At 40.1% G+C, this 24383-nt stretch overlaps 1 protein-coding gene across 4 annotated transcripts in view; it reads left to right on the top strand.

Annotated features, from left to right (window-relative positions):
• Positions 1-24383, top strand: part of CAP1 (cyclase associated actin cytoskeleton regulatory protein 1) — a 25641-nt gene extending 1258 nt beyond the window's left edge. For 2 of the 4 annotated variants that reach the window (XM_045548148.1, XM_045548149.1), the window contains exons 2-13: positions 12361-12482; positions 13408-13511; positions 15336-15413; positions 16854-16997; positions 17097-17182; positions 18551-18656; positions 19876-20053; positions 21558-21742; positions 21921-22044; positions 22164-22246; positions 22570-22713; positions 23193-24383. In XM_045548148.1, coding sequence (XP_045404104.1) covers positions 12371-12482; positions 13408-13511; positions 15336-15413; positions 16854-16997; positions 17097-17182; positions 18551-18656; positions 19876-20053; positions 21558-21742; positions 21921-22044; positions 22164-22246; positions 22570-22713; positions 23193-23276 — 1428 coding nt within the window. In that variant the 5' untranslated portion in view covers positions 12361-12370 and the 3' untranslated portion in view covers positions 23277-24383. The remainder of the gene's footprint in view (positions 1-12360; positions 12483-13407; positions 13512-15335; positions 15414-16853; positions 16998-17096; positions 17183-18550; positions 18657-19875; positions 20054-21557; positions 21743-21920; positions 22045-22163; positions 22247-22569; positions 22714-23192) is intronic. The other 2 variants (XM_045548150.1, XM_045548151.1) reach the window with 1 other exon arrangement.

Raw genomic sequence — 24383 nt, 5'->3', positions numbered from 1 at the left:
GATGAATAGTAATAAGTTCAATGAAGAGGGGATGAGAACATTTTAGACAGAGGTTAGTATCAGAACTGTGACAGTTGAAGTTCTTTGTAGTGAAGATCTAAGTGAAAATCCAAGGACAGCCCAGCACATTGATTATTTACCAAACATTTATTGAGACCTTAATATGTTTAAGACACATATTAAATGAGGTATTTAGCCTGTGTGGCTAAGAATACAGTTCTCCTGGAGTTTACAGTGGGGGAGAGAGCAAACAAGTAAATCAGGGATGGCTTAGTATCATAGTGCATAGCTTAGGGCTACAGAAGCATAGAGGAGAAATACCTGAGCCAGGTATCCAGGCTTCCAGAAAGGAATGGGAAGCCAAATTTTGCAAGATTTATTTAGGTATATGGTGAATCTGGAAAGGGGATTTCCAGGCAAAGAGGACTACAGGTGCAAGGACATGGAGACTTAGACATGTGAAAGACCATGACTAGTTCCATGTACTGGAATTCCAGTAATGCTTGGGGAAGTGGAGTACTGAGAGTCGTAGGATCAAACTGGAGTACCTTGTAAGCAATGCCAAGGAATTTGGATTTTACCCTGAAAGCTCTAGGGATGATTTGAAGTGTTTTATGTAGGAAAATAATGTTATCAGATTTATATTTTAGAAAGTTTGCTCTGTCAAGTGGGAAGGTACCAGACACTGTGGGGAAGTAAATCAGTGTTTGGAAGCTGTTGCTGTAGTCATGGCCTGAACTAAGACAGTAGTAGAAGTGGGAATGGAGAGGAGGATCAGATTTGAGCAGTATTAAGAAGATGGAATCCATAGAATTGAAGACTGATTTATGGGAATGACCAAGTAGGAGTAGTGTAGGACAATTGCCTGGTTTTTTGGCTCAGGGAACTGGGTGGTACCATTTAGATATGAAAAATGAGAAGTAAATTAAGGAGGTAACTCGGAAAGAAAATGAATTTAGCATGAGTTTAGTTTGAGGTATTTGTAATAAATCTAGGAAAAGGTGTCCTAGCTAAAGGAAACAGCAGGAGCAAAGATGGAGGCAGGAGAGGCCGAAATTGTTCAGTGCAGTACTGGAGCCTGGAATTTGGCAGAAGATAAGACCAGAAAAACGGGTAGATGTCTGCCAGGTTGTGAAGGGCTTTTAATGGATTTGATTTTGCCGTGGTCCAGCATAAAGAAATTTCTGTAGGAATTTCCCACCTTCTCTAGAAATACTTCATCAGTGAGGTGGGCATAATTTATGTCTCAGAGGGTTTTAAATAAAATGGTAACAATGAAAGTACTATGTAAAGTACAACCTGCCATGCAAACCCAAAGTGGTGATATTAAGATTCAGTGCGTGAAAAATTCAGTGCGTGTATTTTTGCTTTGAGGAGGTTAGCTATTGAGTTTACAAAATGTTTTGTTTCCAGCCAGAGGGATGATGTTTTCTCACCCTTTTTCTTGGTTATACATGCATTTGTTTAGTTGCAATTATTTTTTTAACCGGAGACTACACCTTTAAAAAGTGACTTCCTCCTTTCAGTTTTCAGTGAAGCATTGTGAGTCAAAGATTTGTTTTACTTAAACAAGCAAATGCAAAGTGTCACTGGAAGTTGAACCCTCTGGTTTGAAATTTAATGCTGAGATTTGAAATCTGAGGATCCTTGAGCCATATCTTATACAATCCAAGTGACTGTTCCTTTGAAATATCATCATGTTTCTTTCTTTATTTTCTACTAACCTGGCTTTCATACCTGTACTTCAACTTCTTTACCACAACCAGACTGATCTTTTAAAAGTTCTTTAAAAAAAACTGTTTTTCATCTCATTACCCTTCTCTGACTTCATATTCCCAAAGAATCAAGCCTAAACTCCTTTGTTCAACCTACCAGATTTTCTACAATTAAACCCTTACCTTAATTAATTTTCATTGAATAGTACCCATTGACTTTCTAATTTAGAAAGTCCTGAACTAGCAATTTTTTTTTTTTTTTTTTTGGAGACAGGGTCTCACTCTGTCACCCAGGCTGGAGTACAGTGGCATCGTCATAGCTTATTGTAACCTCAGACTCTCAAACTCCTGGGTTCAAGCGATCCTCCTGCCTCAGCCTCCCCAGTAGCTGGGACTACAGGCACATACCACCATGCCTGGCTAATTCTTCTATTTTTTGTAAAAAGTTGGGGGAGGGTGTCTCTTGTTCAGGCCAGTCTTGAACTCCTGGTCTCAAGCAATCCTCCTGCCTCACTCAACTCCCAAAGTGCTAGGATTACAGGCCTGGGCCACCATGCCCAGCCTGAACTAGCATTTTATTTAAACCTTTTACACTTCCCTTATTATGCTCCCTATTAAATTAGAACAGGATTTCTCAACCACAATTGACATTTTGGGCCAGATAATTCTTTATCATGGGGTTGTCCTGTGCATTGTAAGATGTTAAGCAGCATCCCTGGCCTCTACCCATTAGATGTTAGTAGCACTTCTTCATTTGTGACAACCAAAAATGTCTTCAGACATTGTCAAATGTCTCCTGGAATACAGAATTGCTTGGGTTGAGAGCTCCTGCATTAGAAAGTATCATAGCTGTGATTATACAATGTCTTATCTCCAACTAAATTCTGTGAGGGTAGGCTCCAAGCCATATTTAACACAGTGATAAGCACTCAGTACCCTGCAATGAATGAATCATTTGTTTTCATTGAGGCATCAAGAAATTATTCTTTCAAGTAATTTATGGGTGATCCTTAAAGGATGTGCCTTTCCCCACCCCCTGCAGAGGATGTGGTCTTAATAGGGAAATGTCACTGATTAAGTACTAGAAGCAAGCTTTGTGTTAGTTGACGGTGTTAGTCAGCAGAATTCCCTCTCCTCTGTATTGAGAATATATAAATCTCTGTTTTGTTCAGGTTGTTTGCATTTAGACTGGTTGGTTTTAGTGGGTAGGGACTATCATTTATTTTTAAATTGCATATGGTTTATAGAGTTGGTGTTCATGTTTATTTTAATTGATAAAATTGTTGTATAGGCATTTACTGCTTAATGACAGGGATATGTTCTGAGAAATTTTTTATTAGGTGATTTCATCATTGTGGAAACATCATAGAGTGTATATACACAAACCTAGATGATATAGCCTGTTGCTCCTAGGCTGTAAACCTATAGAGCATGTCACTGTCCTGAATACTGTAGGCAATTGTAACACAATGGTAAGTATTTGTATATCTAAACATAAAAATAGTACAGTAAAAATACAGTATTATCTTATGGGACCACCACTGTATGTGTGGTAGGTCCATCATTAATCATTAACCAAACCATCATTATGGGGCAGAGGACTTTGGTTTCATTGTCTTTAAATTAATGCAGTTACAGCATTGACCATGAAACTTTCTTCTTAATATACTGTATGTAAACGTAATAAAAACAAAGTTCTAAAAATATTCCTCAGCTGCAGTGCAGCTTTGTTTGCCTTGTATTACTAGACTTGTTGTGCCAAACTTTTCCATTTGGCTGGAAAATAGTTGAAATGTTTAATGGAAGGAGCAGACTTGCATTTCTGTTTGTTTTTTTCCTCCAGAGGTTATTAAAATTCCTATACTTAATTATAGACTTATAATCACAGATCTTTTCGAATCTTTAGTTTTAGCTGAATCATGGCTAAGGACAAATGTCATCCTTGAATCTATCTTTATGTATGAGTGTGGGAAATACTCTTCTATTAAAGCGACGATCCAGGCTGAAATCAGCCAATGCAATTTTTCCTTGTAGAGTAAACATGTAGAAGTAGAAAAGTTCTGCTCAATGCTCTGTGCAATTAGTTCATAATATTCTTTGAATGTAGGGGAGAGGGGAACCCATGACCATACAAAGTTATCTGTTTGCCCCAGACCATTGCAGCAGCTAGTTCTCAAGTCTGACCTCAGGTTATATACTATTACTCATTTTAGTCTCTCCTGGAGTTTCAGATAGAGGACCATGTATAAGGAGCGAACAGGAGACAAACGCTGATATTGAGTTGGATTCCTTCCCTCCCCAGGAGATAGATCTTTCTTTCTTTTTTAATCTAAACCTCAGGTGGCAGTGACTCAGGCACTAAATGTCATCAGCGAAACCAAATGCTTAGGGAAGAACAGTAGCTCCTGATTTGGGTTAGATTTAGATGGCATCTTTACTGGAGCAAAGTGGTGTCTGTTCTTTGGTTTCTGGGTTAAATTAGCCAACTTGTAAGTATCTCTTAGTAGCATGTCTAGGTTTTACTTTGTGACATGTTAGAGCCTCGTAATGATTATTTCTATACAGAGTTGATAGGAATAGAACTAACTAATATAGTTTAGTGGTAGCTTAGAAGACATGCCCAAGTAGAGATGGTTTTTGGTCTTTGTTTTTGTTTTTTATTATAAAAATATATATAAACGTGTTAAAAGAAAGATTGGAAAACAGAGGGAGAAAGCATCAAAAACCCTATCACCCTAAAGGGACATACACTGTAAACTTTGTGTTCCCTTCGAGTCTTTTTCCTCAGTGCATGTAGGTATTGCCTTATAGTTAGAAGTCTAAGATACAGATAGATATATCTAACATTGCAGTGAACATCTTCATGCCTATCACTTTTCCTGCATTAATATTTACTTTTTTAGGATAAAATCTCAAAATCAAGGCCAAGAGAAGCATTTTGAAGCATGATTTGCCCAGCTGATTGTTGGGCTATCATAGTATACAGGGTGACTTGTATAGTTGTTTTCTTTTCTGTTTTACTTAAGGATAATGGCAAGAACAACTATGGGGCAAAGTAGAAAACATTTTAAGCATAGCATTTTCCTACTCAAGTAGAAATTTGTGCTACTGGCTTAATGGCCTGGTGAGATGAGATAAGAACTGCAGGAGTAACCTGGTTCCGTTTACTTCTGAATGACTTCTTTGCATAGGCTGAAGGAATTGGGTTGAGTTGTTGAATTATGAGAGTATGAAGCAGCTTTGGCAAGAATTGCTAGCCATTTCAAATTTTTTCTTGGTTTCAAACCACAAAAGAAATTACTGCTGAATCAAGCTCATAGTTTGTTTTTATTCAGCATATATCCCTCCAAGAGCCTATACATTCTCATGACTTCATGATATTTCTTTGCCAATGATTTGCAAATATTATCTCCAGTCTTGATCCTTTCCCAGGCTTTATTTCTAAATACTTACTAGGCATTTCCACTTACAAGCTTCATCTTTTCTTCAAGCTCAGCATATCCAAAACTGACCTCATTTTCTCGCCCTAACTAAAGTATGCTAGAACCTGTTTCTGACTATAATGTCATCATTCTCTTAAGGCCCCAATATTTACAACTCTGGAATCATCTTTGCCTCCCTTCTTTAAATGTTACTGTGCTTACAGTCAGTACCACACAGTTAGTGCTTGTTCTCAGTTTAATGCACATTTGTTTCTTGTGACCTCCAAGGGCAGAACCAAGATCAGTGGGTGGAAGCTGTGGGGAGGCACATTTGCCTCCATATAAGGAAGAACTTTTTAATACTTTGAGCTGTCTGGAATGGGCTGCCTCCAGAAGTCTCGGGTTCTCCATCACTGAAGGTGTTCCAGCGGAGGCTGCCTGTCTAATAGCTAAGAATGTTGAAAGAACTGTTCTGGCATCAGATGGTATTTTTACAAGATGATTTCTAGAATCCATCTGAATCCTGAGATCCAGTGATTCAGTAGAAAGTAGCTTCTCTGCTGCGAAACTCCCGTAGAGCAGGCAAACTATTTTACCTTTCTTTTATATTCCCCACAGCACTTAATTCAGGTGCTGGTCACTTCGTTGCCTAAAGGTGATTATTTGTTGGTTAATCAATTGTTTTCATTTAGTTTAAATATCTGGTTAGACACCAAATATTGTGGATTTTTTCCTTTGAAATACCTTTTGCAGTAGCCTTCTTTTATAGCTAGATGAATAATAGCTTTCAACCTAACTTTCTGGACCCTAATAGCTTCACTTTTCTCCAAATCTTACTTTGTTTATCAGACAGTACTTCTAAACACTTTACTTTCATATTATTCCTCCACTCAGAATCCCTGGATGGCTCCACATGTATCAACATCAAATCCAAATACTGCCTGGCTTTTAGTGCCCTCCACAATCTGGCCCAGTTTGCTTATTCAGCTTTATTTCCCATGGTACTCTGTACTCTATGCAGGCTAAGCTGCTCACACTTTCTGTACATAGCTTGCCTTGTCTCTTCTTTTTTGCTTTTGATTTGTTCTAGAATGTCTTTCCTTTTTTCTCTTATCTTTTCATCAAGATGCCCCACTTCCCTCCTGAAACCAAACTACCTCTAGTCCTTATTGATTTCTTCTGAACTCTCAGAGCATATAGTCATTTATACTATATAATTCAGATCCATAGCAACACGTTCTGCAAAGGAAAATCTCTAATATATAGGCAGATACTTTAACTTTCCCTAATACAACTGAAGTTAGATATTCTCTAACAGAACTTTTTAAAATACAGTCTTCAGTATTTATTCCATTCGCATTTCATTTTGTTGGCCTTCCAGTTAAGAATGAAAGCTGTCCTCAAGAAGCTGTCCTTCTTATGGGGAAGGCCAACAAAATGTGTATTCCATTTCTGCAGTAGCCCACACAATGCTAACCACTTTGGTTTTATGAACATCTTCTATATGCCTGCTTGTTGGGTGATGAGGTAGGTGCAGGAAGGAGAATGGATAAATTCCCTTTCTGGAGCCTATATTCTAGTATGTAGTATGCAGTGCTGACATTTTACATTTGAATTGCATTTTAAGGCTTCCAAAGTGATTACTCTCATCTATGAAATCAGCTCCTTTCATCCTTACATCTCTGTATGCTAGGTGAGGATTATAATTCATTGTGCCACTGTCCCAAAGTTACACAGTTAATATGTACAGATTGGGACTCAGAGCTTGGTTTCTTGAGTCCTAGTTCTATTTAGACTTATGTAATTATGACATAAATATGACTCTGTTTCTGAGAGCTTTTATGATGGATGCTTAACTAGTTGAGAATCTGTACATTCATTCACGGAGGTTTATATATAGTTCTTGGCTATTATCAGTTAGAAATGGCAAGGAACAAGATCAGGCAGAGCTACAGTTTTCTGCTCTGAAAATTCTGTATTTGAGAGAAGCCTTATTTTGAACATTTGCTTCTAAATTTGTGTCATCTTGAATGTGATTTTTAAAAATTGGCCTCCATGTAGAAAATTGAAAATAGAAAAATTGAAAGCTGCTAATAATGTAACTAAAGACACCGTGGAGAGGCCCTGAAGCCATAGTCCTGTGCTAAGCATACAAGTTGGGGGCTGGATGCTGTGAAAACCACAGTCACTTAGTTGGTTAAAAGCCATTGTGGAGTGGTAAGAAGCACCTCCAACTAGGATTCAGAGTATTTGTGTTCAGGGCCTAGGTTCTCTACTCACTGGCTGATCTCTGTCAAGCTATTTTTTGTTTTCTTGTTTTTTTTTTGAGACAGAGTCTCACTCTGTTGCCCAGGCTAGAGTGTCATGGCGTCAGCCTAGCTCACAGCAACCTCAAACTCCTGGGCTCAAGTGATCCTCCTGCCTCAGTCTCCTGAGTAGCTGGGACTACAGGCATGCGCTGCCATGCCCGGCTAATTTTTTCTATATATTTTTAGTTGTCCATCTAATTTCTTTCTATATTTTTAGTAGAGACGGGGTCTCGCTCTTGCTCAGGCTGGTTCGAACTCCTGAGCTCAAAGAATCCGCCCGCCTCAGCCTCCCAGAGTGCTAGGATTACAGGTGTGAGCCACCGCGCCCTGCCCTGCCTGTCAAGCTTTTTAACTTCTGTGATTGTCAGTTTCTTCATTCTAAAAATGGGGACCAATATCTGCATAATATACCTCACAGAATTATTTTAAGTCTCAAAAGAAGCAACAGATAACTGATATAAAGCATTTACAACTGTAAGAGATTATTTTTAATTAATATGTATTCTCATATCGTTATCTTCTGTATGGTACTTAGTTTGGAGATGTCCATATCAATGTGATTTATGCCTGAGAAAGCAGCATTTATTTGAAAGATGGGAGTGTTTGTAAAATCCTGCGAAAGCAGACAGGCAAAAAATTAAAAAAGAAGAAGGAAGGCCGGGCGCGGTGGCTCAGGCCTGTAATCCTAGCACTCTGGGAGGCCGAGGCGGGTGGATTGCTCGAGGTCAGGAGTTCGAGACCAGCCTGAGCAAGAGCAAGACCCCATCTCTACTAAAAATAGAAAGAAATTATATGGCCAACTAAAAATCTATATAGAAAAAATTAGCCAGGCATAGTGGCGCATGCCTGTAGTCCCAGCTACTCGGGAGGCTGAGGCAGTAGGATCGCTTAAGCCGAGGAGTCTGAGGTTGCTGTGAGCTAGGCTGATGCCACGGCACTCATTCTAGCCTGGGCAACAAAGCGAGACTGTCTCAAAAAAAAAAAAAAAAGAAGAAGGAAGAGAAAAAAACCCCACTTTTCCATAGATTTGACAGAGAGCAGAGACAGCCAGACTTGTGGACAGCAAGAGCTTTTATTTATGTTTCTTTCTTTATTTATTTCAAGGATGTTTATTAGCCTACTACTATATTTTTAGTGCCTACTATATTTACAGTACTGGAATTATAAAGGCGAGACATGGTTCCTTCCGTAGGGTGGCTAACTGCCTGCTGACTATTAAATAAATGATTTTAAACCAGTATGTTAAGTGCTATGGTAGAAATAAGGGCACAATGTTGTGGAAGCACATACTAGAAGTATTTCTTAGAGAGATTATACCTTAGTTGAGACTTAAAGAACAATAGGAATTCTGGAGAGTGCAGATTGGAAAGGGAAAAAACTTTTCCAAGTGCCTAGCATTATAAAGTCTCAGAAGTGAGAAAAAGCATGATTTGTTCTGGAAAATCCAAGTAGTCCTGTGTTGCTATAGTGTGCTGAGGAAAGGTGTAGCAAGAGATAAAACTGGAGAGTGGTAGGAGATAAAGTAGGACTAGATTGTGGAAACGCTTGTTTGAACTTTATCCTGAATATTCTGGGGAGTATTGAATGGTATTAAATAAAAGAATATTATAATTACATTTGCATTTTAGGTAGACCATTCTGGCTATACTATGGAGAGTAGATGAAGAAGTTGTATTAGTAGAATTAGAGAAAACTAGCTAGCAAATTGTTTTCAGTAATCTAGGCAAAGTCTTGATATCCTTTTATCAGTCAGGATAGAGGCAAGAGGCATCTGTTCATGAGATATACAAGATAGAGCCTGTGGATTTTGGTGACTAATTAGATGTTGTGGGGGAGTAAGGAAGAAGGTATAAATTTAGTTAACATTTATGGAATCCTTACTATTTTCCAGGATTGTGCTAAGCAATTCTACATGGACTTCCTCATTATTCTCACTGAAGCTCTTTGGATTTTATATTTTTGTCCTCATTATACAGATAAGGAAACTGAGGCTCAGAAAATTTGGTCACTGCTCATAGTCAGAGAGCCAGGGAGTGCTGTTGTTCAAACTCCCAATCTATCTGATTTTTCTAAAGATCACTCTTACCCCCTGTACTATATTGCCTAACAGTTTACAGGTTACTAGCTTGATCAATCAGGTGATGGCTGGTCATGCTAGATCACTGAGACAGTGGGGGGGGGGGAGGTGTGAGGGAGCAGTGTTAGGGAAGATGATGAGTTCTGTTGGACATTTCAGTTTTTGGTGCCCTTGAGGCACCCAGGTAGAGATTTGGAAGCTGGGTCTAAAATTCTGAATCCCAGAGGAATGGCCTAAGCTGGTTAGGCTGCTTTGGGAGTCTTTAGTCCACAGGTGGCTGTGGTACCACCTGGCAAGTAGGCTGGGTGTTAATACAACAATGGTAGTTGAAGGCTCGGGAGTGGACGTGACCACCTGAAGAGTACAAGTGTATGTGTAGAAAATGAGAAAAGGTGTGTCTTTCAGTCCCTTCACTTCTGTACACTCTTTCCCATAACATCTCAAATTTCACTCTACCCCCACCAAAACCAAAAATACCAGGTACTGTTCTTCTATCTTTGGTTAGTGGTAGAATGAGATTAACTATAAGTGGTAGCTATATTATCCCTTTCAATTCTACTTAAGTCGGACAGCAGTGCTGTAGCTTGTTTAGCAATGAAAGCCTGCAAATACAAGTGAAATGTAGTTAAAGGGGAACCAAAATCCCATGAAGCAGTATTATTAAGCTTTTAAGATTGGTACGTGTTTCATTTCACCAACCTTGGCAGCTTTTAGAGACATTTGTGGTATGTTTCCATATTAACTCTGGTCTCAACCTGAAACATCCATTGTGTATTAAGGAACATGTTTTATAACAGAACTAGGTGGTATCCATGGAAGGTAGCTTGGGAGTTTATTGCATTCCTTGCCTTTCCCCTGGATTTATAAAGTCTGGTGGATTATATGTGAGTCTGTCCCTAGCCAGTACCCAAAATGGAACAGGGCTGCAATTCAGGTATCAGTTGATGGTATCGTAATGTAAAGGAAAGTACATTGGCTGTTTCTAAACTGCTCTATTTGCTAGTAGGGGATGGACCTGGAGACTTCTGCTACGACTCCAGGCCAGGGAATGGAAAGGTTTATTTGGTCCTCATTCTCGTTTTTTTTTCCCTTTGAGTCTCTCTTTATTATTTATTTATTTTTTAGCTACAGGATCTCGCTCTGTTACCCAGGCTGGAGTGCAGTGGCACAATCATAGCTAACTATAACCTCCACCTCCTCGGCTCAAGCAATTCTTCTGCCCTGGCCTCCCAAGTAGCTAGGACTATAAGTGCACACCACCATACCCAGCTAATTAAAAAAAAAAAGTATTTTGGGTAGAGACAAGGTCTTCCTGTGTTGTCCAGGCTGGTCTCGAACTCTTGGCCTCAAGCAATCTTCCTGCCTTGGCCTCCCAAAGTGCTGGTAGCTCACATTACAGGTGTGAGCTACCACACCAGGCCTTTTGATTCTCTTTTAAACAACATTCTCTGGCAAGTGACTGGGCTCAGAGACACCAGAGCTGTACACAGAAAAGAATGGAAAGGGATTATTATATTGCCTTCCTTAGTTTATTTTGTGAGCTGCTTATCTTTTCTACAGGCAGGACAATGTGTTAAGTTGAGATACTCTGACATGTTGTCATCTTTGGGGGAATCATAACTGCTGTGGTCATTTTAGGCAGCTTGAAGGGAATTGACTTCATTCGGCCTCAGTTACCTGAACTAATTAATGCTTTGGTGAAATGAAATCTTTCCAAGTCAAAGCTTTGATTGAAATTTCACTGACTAATTTCTATGAGATACTTTATGGTCTCAAATACTTTATGCAGATGTGTATTGATAACATTTTACACTTATGTGTACGACTTTTAGAACCTTTGTCTCTTTGGAGTCTTAGAATGCTATAACTTAATAAATGTTTATTGAACATCTACTACCTACCAGGTAGTGGTCTAGATGGTAGAGTATAAGGAACAAGCTAGATAAGCTCCTTTCTTTCTTTGAGCTTACTCTCTTTAGGATATTAGACATTGAATAAGGCTAGTTTAGATAAATTAGTATTTGCAAAAGACCTATAACAAGCTCTTTTGGATGTGTCTAGTCTCCTTCCCTACTGCATGTCCAGATCCTACCTATCCTCATTTGAAGCCTGGCTCAAATGGCAGCTTCCCGTGATACCCTTATCTGATCCTTCCAGCTGATATACTCTTCCCCTCTCTGAAATCCCATGCTGCCTATATGCAACTTTCTTATGTCACCTTAAAATTTTTTTTTCTATTTGTTTTATAGTTGTTAGTGTATATGTTAAGTCTCCCCTATTAGACTATAAGTTTTTGAAGGCAGAGTAAATATCCTATTCGTTCTACATGCAGGCAGCAGGATGTTGTGGGGGAAAAAAACCACACTGAACTTAGAGCCAAAAAACTTAAATTGAGTCCTGGTTTCTCTATTAACTGGCTTTGTGACTATAGGCAAGTCATTTAACTTCACTGAAATTAAGTTTTCTATCTTTTAAGAGTATAGTAATTACCTTTCCACTCCTAAATAGTTGTTGGGAGGCTCAAACTGAGATAATATACGTGACTATACTTTGCAAATTCTCAGTTTCTATGCAAATATTTGATAGTATCATAGTAAATATTCAGTAAATATTTGAATAAACATTTGCTTTATTGAATACCTTTTCCTGAATAGTTCTCTTGCTTAATGAGGTCTTTATGATTTTGCAAATGTGCTAGACTACTTTTCCATCTAATTTTATTAAACTATTCTGTTCCTCAGAATTGGCATCCTTTTTACCCCAAGGAGTATTCTGTTTTTCTCTGTAGATGCTATGTAATATTAAAATAACAAATAACATTTGATCTGTTTCGGCAGGTGGTACATTATGGCTGACATGCAAAATCTGGTAGAAAGATTGGAGAGGGCAGTGGGCCGCCTGGAGGCAGTATCCCATACCTCTGACATGCACTGTGGGTATGGAGACGATTCATCAAAAGGTAAGCACTCTGCAGCCCAGCAGAATGCTTTGTTTGAGTGTCTTGGCCTGAAATTTTTCCTTTTTTTTTTTTTTTTTGAGGCAGTCTTGTTCTGTTCCCCAGGCTAGAGTGCCATGGCATCAGCCTAGCTCAAAGCAACCTCAAACTCCTGGGTTCAAGCAATCCTCCTGCCTCAGCCTCTCAAGTAGCTGGGACTGACTACAGGTGCATGCCACGACACCTGGCTAATTTTTTCTATTTTTAGTAGAGACAGGGTCTCACTCTTGCTCAGGCTGGTCTGGAACTCCTGAGCTCAAGCGATCCTCCTGCCTCAGCCTCCCAGAGTGCTAGGATTACAGACGTGAGCCACCACGCTCAGCCAATCCTGAAATTTTTTTATCCCAGTGAATTCTCCCCTTTGGAGCTAACTTCCCAAAACACTCTAGAAAGTTTATATCTTGTAATTTGTATTGCTGTGAACAGATAAGGGAGGAAGTAACTTGTGCAGGGCGGCCTGTGGTTAAGTTATTTTAACACAAGAACTTCCTGCTTGTGTGATATTTCCTGTTTCTTTAGCAGAATAACTCCAGTGCAAGTCAAATGATAAGTGATGTTAAAATGCCTCTTCACAAATGATTGGCAAACTGGCCATTTTGCACATGCGCCAGTTGAAACATAGAATATTAGCGTTAAAACGAACCTTGGAGGATCATTTTGTTAATTTTCATTTTATACTTAAAAAACATTAAGCTCAGAGAGGAAAAGGGACTTAGTCAGGGTCACATACATAACCAGTTAGTGGTGGTATTGGAAGTAGGATCCAGGATTCCTGACTCCTGTTCCAGCATTCTGTTTACTGTATTACCTTGCCCCCTCCCCCTTTCCCATGGAAGTGCATTTTAAAGAAACATGCATGGTTGATTTTTTATGGTGTGTGTGTCTTCAGCAGGGGCAGCTCCATATGTGCAAGCATTTGACTGTCTGCTTGCCGGTCCTGTGACAGAGTACTTGAAGATCAGTAAAGAGATTGGGGGAGACGTGCAGAAACATGTAAGGATATTTTGCCTTTTTTCACCTCTTTTGAGGACTAGTGACTTTCTTCAAATCCCATCCATCCTTGGTTTCAGAGCCCCTTGAGAGGCTCCTGGCTCCTTTTCTACCTGTACTGAGAAGCTCTGTTCAGGCACAGAAATGATTTCTCATATTTTTCTAGGTCCTCTGCTTTTATCACATATTCTGTGTGAGCTTCTTTTATATAGAAACCTTGCATGGTGCATAAAATATGGCTGTGTTCATCTTTCTAGTGAAGAATATGCTACCAGTCTGATTCCAACATGTTACATAACCAAACCTAGGGAGGCTTATTTAAAGGAGTCATTGTCATGACTTAGCATTTATAAAACTGTGCTCGATAGTTATTAGTTATGCGAATATGGGTTATTTTCACACTTAGCCCACGGCAAGAATATGAAGTAGGCAATGACAGGTGCCTCTCCACCCACCTCCCTTCATGTGCTGCCTCCAGTGTTGTCACCACCACCACCCCACACTCATATTCTACCTCTCTTCTTAAGACCTAAAAACCTTCCTGCTAGCCCACTGAATAATTCTTCATAAACAGTACCATGTTTAGGATCTTCCTCACCTAAACTCTTCAGCAAGACTGGTTGCTTGGCCTTTGGAAGATCTATTTTGAGCCTCTCATATACCATCTGTTGGCAATGGTGTTAGTTAGCTTTAGGGAATGGGACTGGGACTTTGATAGGGCATGGGGACTTGGATTACAGCTGTGTAACGTTTGAAAAAATTTTTAAGCATGTATCATTTTTATATTTTAAAAATGAAAATCCAGAAAAAAATAGATTACCGTCTTTGAATTTTTGTATAATTTCTTTTTTTTCTTTTTTTTTTTTTTTTTTTTAAAGAAATGAGGGCTCACTCTGTCACCCAAGCTAGAGTGCAGTGGCATGATCATATCTCACTGCAGCCTTGAACTCTTGGACTCCAGTGATCTTCCTGCCTCAACCTCCAAAGTAGCTAGCACTACAGGCATGCACCACCACGCCTGGCTCATCTGTTTATTTTTTGTAGAGATGGGGCTTGCTGTTACCCAGGCCGATGTCAAATTCCTGGCCTCAAGCCATCCTCCTGCCTCAGCCTCTCAAAGTGCTGGGATAACAAGGGTGGGCCATAGCACCTGGCTGGCCTCATGTTTCTTAAATTCTTTTAACTGTGACCCTCAGAAAGAAATAACATGTTTGTCACTGAGATAAAAGTTTCACAAAATAGTGCATATGCTCCTACTATGCTTTTTTTTTTTAACTTTTTATTTGGAAATAATTTCAAGTTGATGCACTGCTCTGCATTCATACTTTTGTTTTATTCTATTTAATAAAGTGGTGGTTGTGGCTCACTAAATTGATTTAATTATTTATTCACTAATGGGGTCCTGATCCAGCATTTGAGAAATAGCTTTAACCTAAAGCAGTAAATACTTTGAGAATTTAAGGCATAAATTTAGGTCTTTGCTTTTACTCCTGTCTCCAGTTTTTGAGAAAAGAGGACTTTTTTGGTGATGTGAGATTTTTCAATGCATGTTACATCACACTGTGTTGTTGCCAATTTGACATCACCTAAAGCTAGCCCTAATGATCTTCATTTCCAGCTCTGGATATATATCCCTGATTAGTTCCAACAGGAGCAATTGTGTATGTAATTCTACTATCAGTTCCTGGAATCTGGAATACATGAAGGAAACAACATGAAGTACCTGGGTGGCTGTCAGAGTACATGGAAGTACATGTTTCAGGTTATGCTTATCAAGACCTCTCTAGTTATAATACATCATCAGTAGCTGATTCTTCTTTCTGGCAGGCGGAGATGGTCCACACAGGTCTGAAGTTGGAGCGAGCTCTCTTGGTTACAGCCTCTCAGTGTCAGCAGCCAGCAGGCGTAAGTTCACTGCTAGGGGGTTTAGTTTGGGTTCAATGTTTAGGACAAGTTGAGAGGTCTTTGCTAAGCTGTCACAACGTGCCAAAATAGTCCTAGTAGGCTCACGATAATGTATGTTCACACCAAGTCCCAGAGGTAGAGTCAGACTTAAAGTGGCTTTATGGGAATGTGACATTGAGTACTTATTGGTCTCTACTGGCTTTTTTCTGTCATTTTGCTTAGGACTGTAGTTACCCCCTGGGACTTTGCTGCTTCTCTTAATAGACAGCCTCTTTTAGCCTCTTAGCTGAGCCCAAATTTATCATAGTGTCTCCTAAGCCCTTTAGAGATGGTTTTCTTGCTTCACTGTGGATGGGTTTTAGTCACGCTGCTGTGAATATCCTAAAACTCCTGAAGTACTGCTTCTCCTCTTGTCCTTCACTGGTTGGGGGATCTCTCTTTAACCTTACTCCTACCTCAAAATTTTATGCTGCATGGTGTGAAAAGTTGAATTAGAGAAAATTTAGATTTTTCTTGCAGTCAAAAATTTTAGTTGTGCTCCTTTTGCATTTGCTTTTCCTGGGCATGGAGACATAATAAAGCAAGTCTTCCTGCTAATGCTGTATTAAAACTCTTAGCCCTCAGCATGCCTAAATAATGTAAAAATAGAGCAAGATGTTAAATGTATTAGATTCTAATTCTTAATCTGTCCTGATTAGTTAAGATCTGAGAATGGAGATATTCAGGAAACTGAGCTTTGGAGAAAGGATGAAAACACAAACACAAAATTCATTCATTTTGCTAAGCTGCCTGCTTGACTGCCAAGCCCCCTAATTGCTTTGATTCATCAGCACTCTACTCAGCAGTTGCTATATGGCTAGCAGTGCATTGAGGGCTATAATGATTAAAGAGGGTGAAGACAAAGCCCTTATCTTTGAAGAATTATGAGAAAGGAAAACATAATTCACATAGTTCCATTAATAGTTTATGTGAGTAAGGATAAGTGTGAGAATTGGTTATGCTGACGACAAATGCTGTAGGAGGCTGGTGTGGCTGAGGTTGGAGGGCTGTTCTTCATGAAGCATGGGGAGCATTTGGATTGATGGAAAAAGAAGAGAACATTATGAGTAGAGGCACAGAGATAAACGAGTATCTCCTATGAGTGGGACAAAAAAAAGAAAAGTAAGTGGCTGAAATGGTAGGATTTTGTGGTATACCTGAAGTATGGGTCCTGATCATGAAGAACCATAAAATGCAGCATGAGGAGCTGGAACTCTATGAAGAAAGTGAGATGATGAGCAGTATTTGAGCCTTATGAATCAGGGCAGGATGAATACAAAGTTTATTTGAGTGCTCATTGTAGTCCATAAGGAATTTTTGCCTTCAGGATCAGAGCTGACCAACATACAAAGCTTTTATAAAAAGATTTTAACCTCAATCTTTTCTTGCATCTTTTCTTAGAATAAGCTTTCTGATTTGTTGGCACCCATCTCAGAGCAGATCCAAGAAGTGATAACTTTTCGGGAGAAGAACCGAGGCAGCAAGTTGTTCAATCACCTGTCAGCTGTCAGTGAAAGTATCCAGGCCCTGGGCTGGGTGGCGATGGTGAGCAGCACAGCTTCCATGGTTGGGAAGGGCTAAATTGCGAGGGGGAAGGAGATATGGTTGGAGAGCCTCTGAGTCACTGAGTTTCTCTCTCTCTAGGCTCCCAAGCCTGGCCCCTATGTGAAAGAAATGAATGATGCTGCCATGTTTTACACAAACCGAGTCCTCAAGGAGTACAAAGATGTGTAAGTCTAGGTTTTTCTCAAGGGGCAGAGGATAAACTCAGCTGGTTACTTACTGGAATAGCACTTTGGGGTTAATTAAGGCTGCCCTTGGCTGTTGTGCTCATCTCCTATCTTGGTTGTGTTTTGGAGAGCTTTGACATTGGCTCATAGAAGCTGCATTTGCAAGCAGGAAGTGTTTCTGCCTCCACTTCTGCTTTTCTCTCCATGGTTGGTAGAGGCCCTTTTAGTCTTTTAATCCTTAACCTTCTGGGTTTAGGAGGTTTTGCTGGAGGTAACATGGACTAATGCCCTTTAATTTGCCTGTTTATACAAGATTTTGTTCCTTTGTTGAGAATTTGTCACTGCCCCAGTGGCAAAGGGTTCAGTAGGACTTAATAGAAAATTACCCTGAGTATTCATGCAGTCAGTTAAAGTGGGAGTAAGGCTACCTAGCCAATGCAGGTATTACATAGGGAAGTCATTGTATGTCTACCAGTCCTAACTGACTTACTCATTGCTGGTTTTGAGCTGGAATGATTGCAGGCAACAATTATTAAGTTGCATAGCTACCCAAAATCTTTCTTCTATTCATCATCATTCAACAAACATTTCTTGAGTTACTACTCTGTGTGAATAATAAACCTTCTTGTGTGTGAAATATGTCCCAGAACACCAGGTACTACTTTGATCCTTCAAGCAACCTAGAATTAAGCATGAGAGTATTTTGATAAACAGTTGAGGAAATTAGGTCTTGGGCTAAATAACCTTAAAGTCTTCTAGCTAATATATAAGAAGAGAGAGGGTTCTTGAACCATAGTGCAGTACTATATCTGTAATTTAATGCTGATGGTTTCCTCCTAAAGGGAAGTTTTTAGTTTTGATATTTTTGGGGGAAGGGTGTATTTTGACATAAGGCACTGTCTTATAAGGCAGTTGAGTTTCTTGGAGTCCTAGAGTTCTACGGTAGTGCTCGAGAACTCTCCTCTACCAGGGCTTCATGCACAGAATTTCTGCTTTTATCATTTTTACATATCGGGTTCTGTCTAAAGTGTACTTTGACAAAACAGTTTTGCTACTTAAGAAAAAAGTTTGAGAAACACTGCTAGGAGTGATAGACAGAGATATAAGTGATAGAGATATAATCCAGAGTCCCTATCTTAATGGAGTTTGGTCTAATTAGGGTAACAGATTAGATTATATTAAAAATCTAATAGGTTAAAAATAGGTTTTTTTTTTTTTAAAGTTTGGTGGTGATAGAGAAAGCTGCCATTGAACAGAGCTTAAGAAACACCATAGGTAGGAGGGCATGAACCCACAGGCAGTAGGGGTTCTAGAATCACTATTGTAATATACCCTGACCACCTATGACGAGTTCTTTTATTCTCCCAGGGACAAGAAGCATGTAGACTGGGTTAAAGCTTACTTGAGTATATGGACAGAGCTGCAGGCTTACATTAAGGAGTTCCATACCACTGGACTGGCCTGGAGCAAGACGGTTAGTGACTCCTTCCTCTTGCCCTGCCTCCCTCTCTTTATCTCTTCAGGGTGGGGTCAGGTTTCTTAGACTTCAGCACCACCAAGGTACTTGAAGACATGCTAGTTTTTTTCAGTGGAGGGTAGGAAGAAAAGAGAGAAGGAAAAGGAAAAAGGAGAAGAGAATATAGAAAGCAAGGGTGAGAGGAAAAGGAATATTCAATTCTATTCCATTTCGGTAAACATGGGTCAGGGACAGTGATTGGTGCTGAAGGGGAGACACATGAATGAGTTACACCGTCCCAGCAAGGAGCTTAAAATATAGACACAAAACCCCAGTACCAATTACCAAGCTAATGCTATAATAAAGATACAGACTGTAGAGTATAAGGAAGAGAAGAGTGATTCTCACTGGGAGAGATTGTGCTTTGAAGAGGCATACTCTGTTCTGAGACTTAAAAGAAGTACAGGGCAGTAAAAAGTGGGATACTAACAAAAGGCACAGTTTAAACAAAGCAAATGCAGAGTAAATGTAGAGATTGGTCATCTCTGGCTTCAATAAGGGGAGATGGTCAGAGATTTTTAGGAGAAAAGGCTAGAAAAAAAAGTAGGCTGAAACTTTTAGATATTTGAGCAAAGGAATGATAATGATCAGATTTGTCTTTAAAAGAATCTCGGTGTACAAGTTAGAGGTAAGGGCTCATGCTCAGACTATGGAAGTGGTCATGGTGCTAGAGGCTGGGAAAAGATAGTCTATAGGAAATAGCACCAAGATAACAGACAGATCTAATGATGTTGAAGGAGTGGGAAGCCTCAAAGAAGATTTGAGTGAATAGTCAAGCATGGATGGTCATGTCTTTCACTGAAATAGGTACAAGGGCATGATTATATAGGCAGGGTAGCAGGCAGATGATGAAATCAGTTTTGAATTTGTTGAGTCCCAAGCATTGGTGACACACTAAGGAAGATGTCAAACAGATATTTGGAAATAGGGTTTAGAGCTGGAATCAGGTGAGGTCAAAGGAAAAATGTGAAGGTTGAGGAATGGAGCTGAGAGTTGGATCCTTGGGAAGAGCTGAAAAGGAACAAAGCCAAGTTGGGCATGGGTAGGGAGCATTAATCATTGCGTCAGGGGGTGTAGTGGGGACCTCATGTACACTGGACACATGTAGGGCCCTACTGGCTGTGGTACAGAGGGGAAGAGAGAGGATGACTATGTGACCTGCACTGAACTGTTCCAGGGGCCTGTGGCAAAAGAACTGAGTGGATTGCCTTCTGGACCCTCTGCTGGATCAGGCCCTCCTCCCCCACCGCCAGGCCCACCTCCCCCACCCGTCCCCACCAGTTCGGGCTGCGATGAGTCTGCATCCCGCTCAGCACTGTTTGCGCAGATTAATCAGGGGGAGAGCATCACACATGGTAAGTGAATACTCTGACACGAACAGTTGGTATGGCAAGTTGTCTGGGCCAGACCTCACCAGCCAGAGACTCGACAGCTAGTTGTAAACCTGAACCCTAGCTTGTATTCACTTGGGGTGTCACGTTCCTTTGAGTTGCCCAAAGGGACAGCCTAGCTGGCTTAAATGGAAATTGAAAATGGGTGATTAGAGTACGGCGAAGCCCTCTGTTCCATTGGAAAGTGACTTAATATTAAGTAGCATATGAATATATATTATATTAATATGTGGCCAAGGTACAGTGCTGGTAGTTTTCCCCAGAGCGTTTTCCATGGTACCACATGGTCTCTGGGCAGTTATTCTGTCAGGGGGTTAACTTCCTCAGAGGATGCATACTGGTCACATGGAAAATTTGTATAAGAATGACTTAATAGTATAAAGAAAGTAGATACCCTTATACACAGATGGTGGAAGTCTAGGTTGTCCAGCCCTATTTACCCATAAAAGTATCTAAAATAAAGAAGTTTTATACAGTGCTACTTATAGTAGCTAAAAATGTAACAACCTAAATATCCAACAGTAAGGGACATGGTTAGTTAACTATGCCATGTTGTCTTGATGTAATATTATGCAGCCATTACATTTTTTCCTACAGTGAGCCATGTAATGTTTAAGAAAAAGATCTAGTATTTTAATTATAACCACAAGGAGTGGTGGAGCTACAGAGGCCATTCAGTATTGGTTATATAGTCAACACAGACTGGGCCACGTTCAAGAGCAGCCTGCTGAGGGAGATTACGGAATCTTTTCCCTTAAAAAATAAAAGAAAGATATTTTTAGAAACTACAGGCTAACATGAGAAAGTTTGTGTGTGTGTGTGTGTGTGTGTGTGTGTGTGTGTGTGTGTGTGTGTGTTTTCTCAAAAATATTTTTAACCTGGGAGCATAGATTCAAATTGCCCTGAATATACACTCCTGAGAAAGTTTTTTTCAAGTGTCAGTTGGTTGAACCAAATTTATTAACAATGTGTATAGTTATAACTAAACAAAAAGAAGTGTGAATAGAAAAAATACTGGAGAGTTTCATGTAAACACTTACTGGGAAGGAGGAAGTAGGGTTAGCTGTGGGTGAGGTTTTGTTTTCCTTTTATCAAATTTTCTTTACTTCACATCTTTTTCTTCCTCTGTTGCTTTAAAAGCTACAAACATATTTGTGAGTATATATTTGGTATATGCCTTTCTAGGTCTTTTTCTGTGCATTTACATTTCCATATCCCCTACTCCCACTACACACACATTTTACGCTTTATTTTTAAAAATAGAACCATATAATTTAACCTTGGGGGAGAAGAGCAATTTTAAAAGTACTTCTCCAAAACGGCTTGCAAAAGAATATCTCACAGGCTCCAGTTTTTGGCTTTGAATTTTCTGCTGAGGATCAGTTTAACTTATAACAGAGGTTGGTTATTGCCTTAGCCGAAAGCCCTGGTTTGAAGGACAGGAACAAGGTAGCTGTTGTTCTTACAGCCCTGAAACATGTATCTGATGACATGAAGACTCACAAGAACCCTGCCCTGAAGGCTCAAAGTGGTCCAGTACGCAGTGGCCCCAAGCCATTCTCTGCACCCAAACCCCAAACCAGCCCATCCCCCAAACCAGCCACAAAGAAGGAGCCAGCTCTACTTGAACTGGAGGGCAAGAAGTGGAGAGTGGTGAGTTAAAAAAAGACCAGGACTGGAGTAACAAGGAGCAGGGACAGGGGGTTTAAATGGAATGCAGCCACATGAGTGCAGAGTTCTGGCTTAAATCACGAGAACAAAAGTTTGGGAAAGCCTGTTTTTTGGTTGATGTGTGCTTCATGATGAGAATTCTGGGGTATCTCTTTAACAGGAAAATCAGGAGAATGTTTCCAACCTGGTGATTAATGATACAGAGCTCAAACAGGTGGTTTACATATACAAGTGTGTCAACACAACATTGCAAATCAAGGGCAAAATTAACTCCATTACAGTAGGTGAGTCTTTGTCCTAGAGCTTGAGAGGGCTAGACCCATTTTACCTACCCTGCTTCTAAAGATTTTTAGATGTATTACTTTCAAATTATATTGTTGACCTGCTCTCTTTCTTCTCCTAGATAACTGTAAGAAACTTGGTCTGGTATTCGATGACGTGGTGGGCATTGTGGAGATAATCAATAGTAGGGATGTCAAAGTTCAGGTAACTTGATATCTTGGCTCTTTCTTTTGGTCCCTGAGGAGTTAAAAGAGACACAGCAGACCCACAGATGTTGCTTTGGTGGGAATCTGATTCTACAAAGTCTGTAAGCTGAGCTGCTTTGAATGTGGCAGAAGAGGGGTTAGCTCTTCAAGTGAGCTCTTTCCAGCACCTGTCCCAGCCCGCCCATAGTATCCAGTGTCTGTTGCACACCTGTGAGCTTTTCATGTAGTTGCTGAATCATGTGAAACAGGGAAAGCTTTTCCTGCAACTTACTGTTGTCTTCCCCAACTGCTGGGACTCAGTTCTCTTGGTTTACTCCGCAGGTAATGGGTAAAGTGCCAACCATTTCCATCAACAAAACAGACGGTTGCCATGCTTACTTGAGCAAGAATTCCCTGGATTGTGAGATAGTCAGTGCCAAATCTTCTGAGATGAACGTCCTCATTCCTACAGAAGGCGGTGACTTTGTAAGTTTCTTGATCTCTTCAGTAGTATGATGTTAAAACAGAAGGGACTGAAAACTTCTTGCACTGGAGAAAGCTATTGATGAACATTCTGTACTAAGTAGGTAAAACCCAAATACACACCAAAACCACACAGAAGTGAGGCAGATGTAGGAGGGTGGTTTCTGCCTTTAAGTTGAGCTCAGGGTAGCAAAGAAGAATGGGAATGAGTCATGGCACCCTGTCAAACTGGTGCTATAAAGCCATGTGTATTCTCATTTACACCTCATAGATTTAACAGTCTGTTTAAGATCACAGATCACTGAGCAGTGAACAGTATAACAGCATGATGTTGTGATAGCTTGATGGTTTCAGTTTGTCTCTTAGCACATCCTACCATGCTTTCAGGATTAAGTGGAAACGAGAATTGGAGAAAAGCCTGAGATTTAGCCCCAGCTCATTCTTTAGCTCAGGTTTAAACCCATTGTCTTCTTTATTTGCAGAATGAGTTCCCAGTCCCTGAACAGTTCAAGACCCTATGGAATGGGCAGAAGTTGGTCACCACAGTGACCGAAATTGCTGGATAAGTGAAGTGCCACTGGGTTCTTTGCCCTCTCCCTTCACACCATGGGATAAATCTGTATCAAGACAGTTCTTTTCTAGATTTCCTCTACCTTTCTGCTCTTAAACTGCTTCTCTGCTCTGAGAAGCACAGCTACCTGCCTTCACTGAAATATACCTCAGGCTGAGATTTGGGGTGGGATAGCAGGTCAGTTGATCTTCTGCAGGAAGGTGCAGCTTTTCCATATCAGTTCAACCCCATCAGTCCATTCTTAAGGAACTGCAGACCAGGACTGGTGCATTTTAGCTTTCAGCTTTTGGGGGTTATTCTACCAACAGATAGTCCTTTGAGAAGAATAAAACAGTCCCAGGAGTTAACAGATCAGAACGTTCACACTAGTTAAACTTTTTCTAACAATGAGCATGAAGGTAGCCGAAGCTGGTGTTGATTACAGACAGTTCTAACTAAACTAATATTTCCCTGTTGACAAGTGAGGGCAAGGGTTGCACTGGACCAAAGGCTGAGGCTTGGCCATCTAGCATTCCAAGCAAAATTGTTTCCTATAAGCGTTCCTTTTATTCTGCATTCCATTCTGGGTCTGCCTAAACCATGAAACAGGAGGTTTTCTGGTACCAGCTACTAAAGCAGTGTCCTTCATATCCAGGGCAGTTAAAGGTGTCTTGGACCCTTTCTCTGGGATTGCTGCCCAGCACCTTCCTACAGAGATGACTTTAAAGAAAAAAAAAAAAAAAAAAGGAAAAACAACACACCATTCCAAGGAGTCTGGCATTCCTTCTTCCTTCCCTGCTAGGTGCCTGTCATCCATCTTCACTGCCTCCTTTTCCCTGTCATGCTCAACAACTTACGACTTCTGTCCAGGCACCTGAACAGAGGACTAAAACCTCCACTGCTGGCTGGTTTTAGGTCTTGATTTATGTAAGAATCTTGCACAGCATTGCTAATGTAAATTTCAGTTTTTTTCTCTAGACAAACAATTACCAAAATATGCAACTTTTTTTGGTGGGAAGAGAGATTGTCCTGTGATTTCTACCCATTCCCTGAGGCCTGTGGAAATAAACCTTTATGTACTTAAAGTTATACAGAACATAGAATAAAGTTAATACCAAACTTG

The sequence above is a fragment of the Lemur catta genome, chromosome 3 (assembly GCF_020740605.2).
Source record: "Lemur catta isolate mLemCat1 chromosome 3, mLemCat1.pri, whole genome shotgun sequence".
In the NCBI taxonomy this organism is placed as follows: Eukaryota; Metazoa; Chordata; class Mammalia; order Primates; family Lemuridae; genus Lemur; species Lemur catta.
Note: the sequence above shows the minus strand (reverse complement) of the source record. Positions and strands in the feature narration are given on the sequence as shown.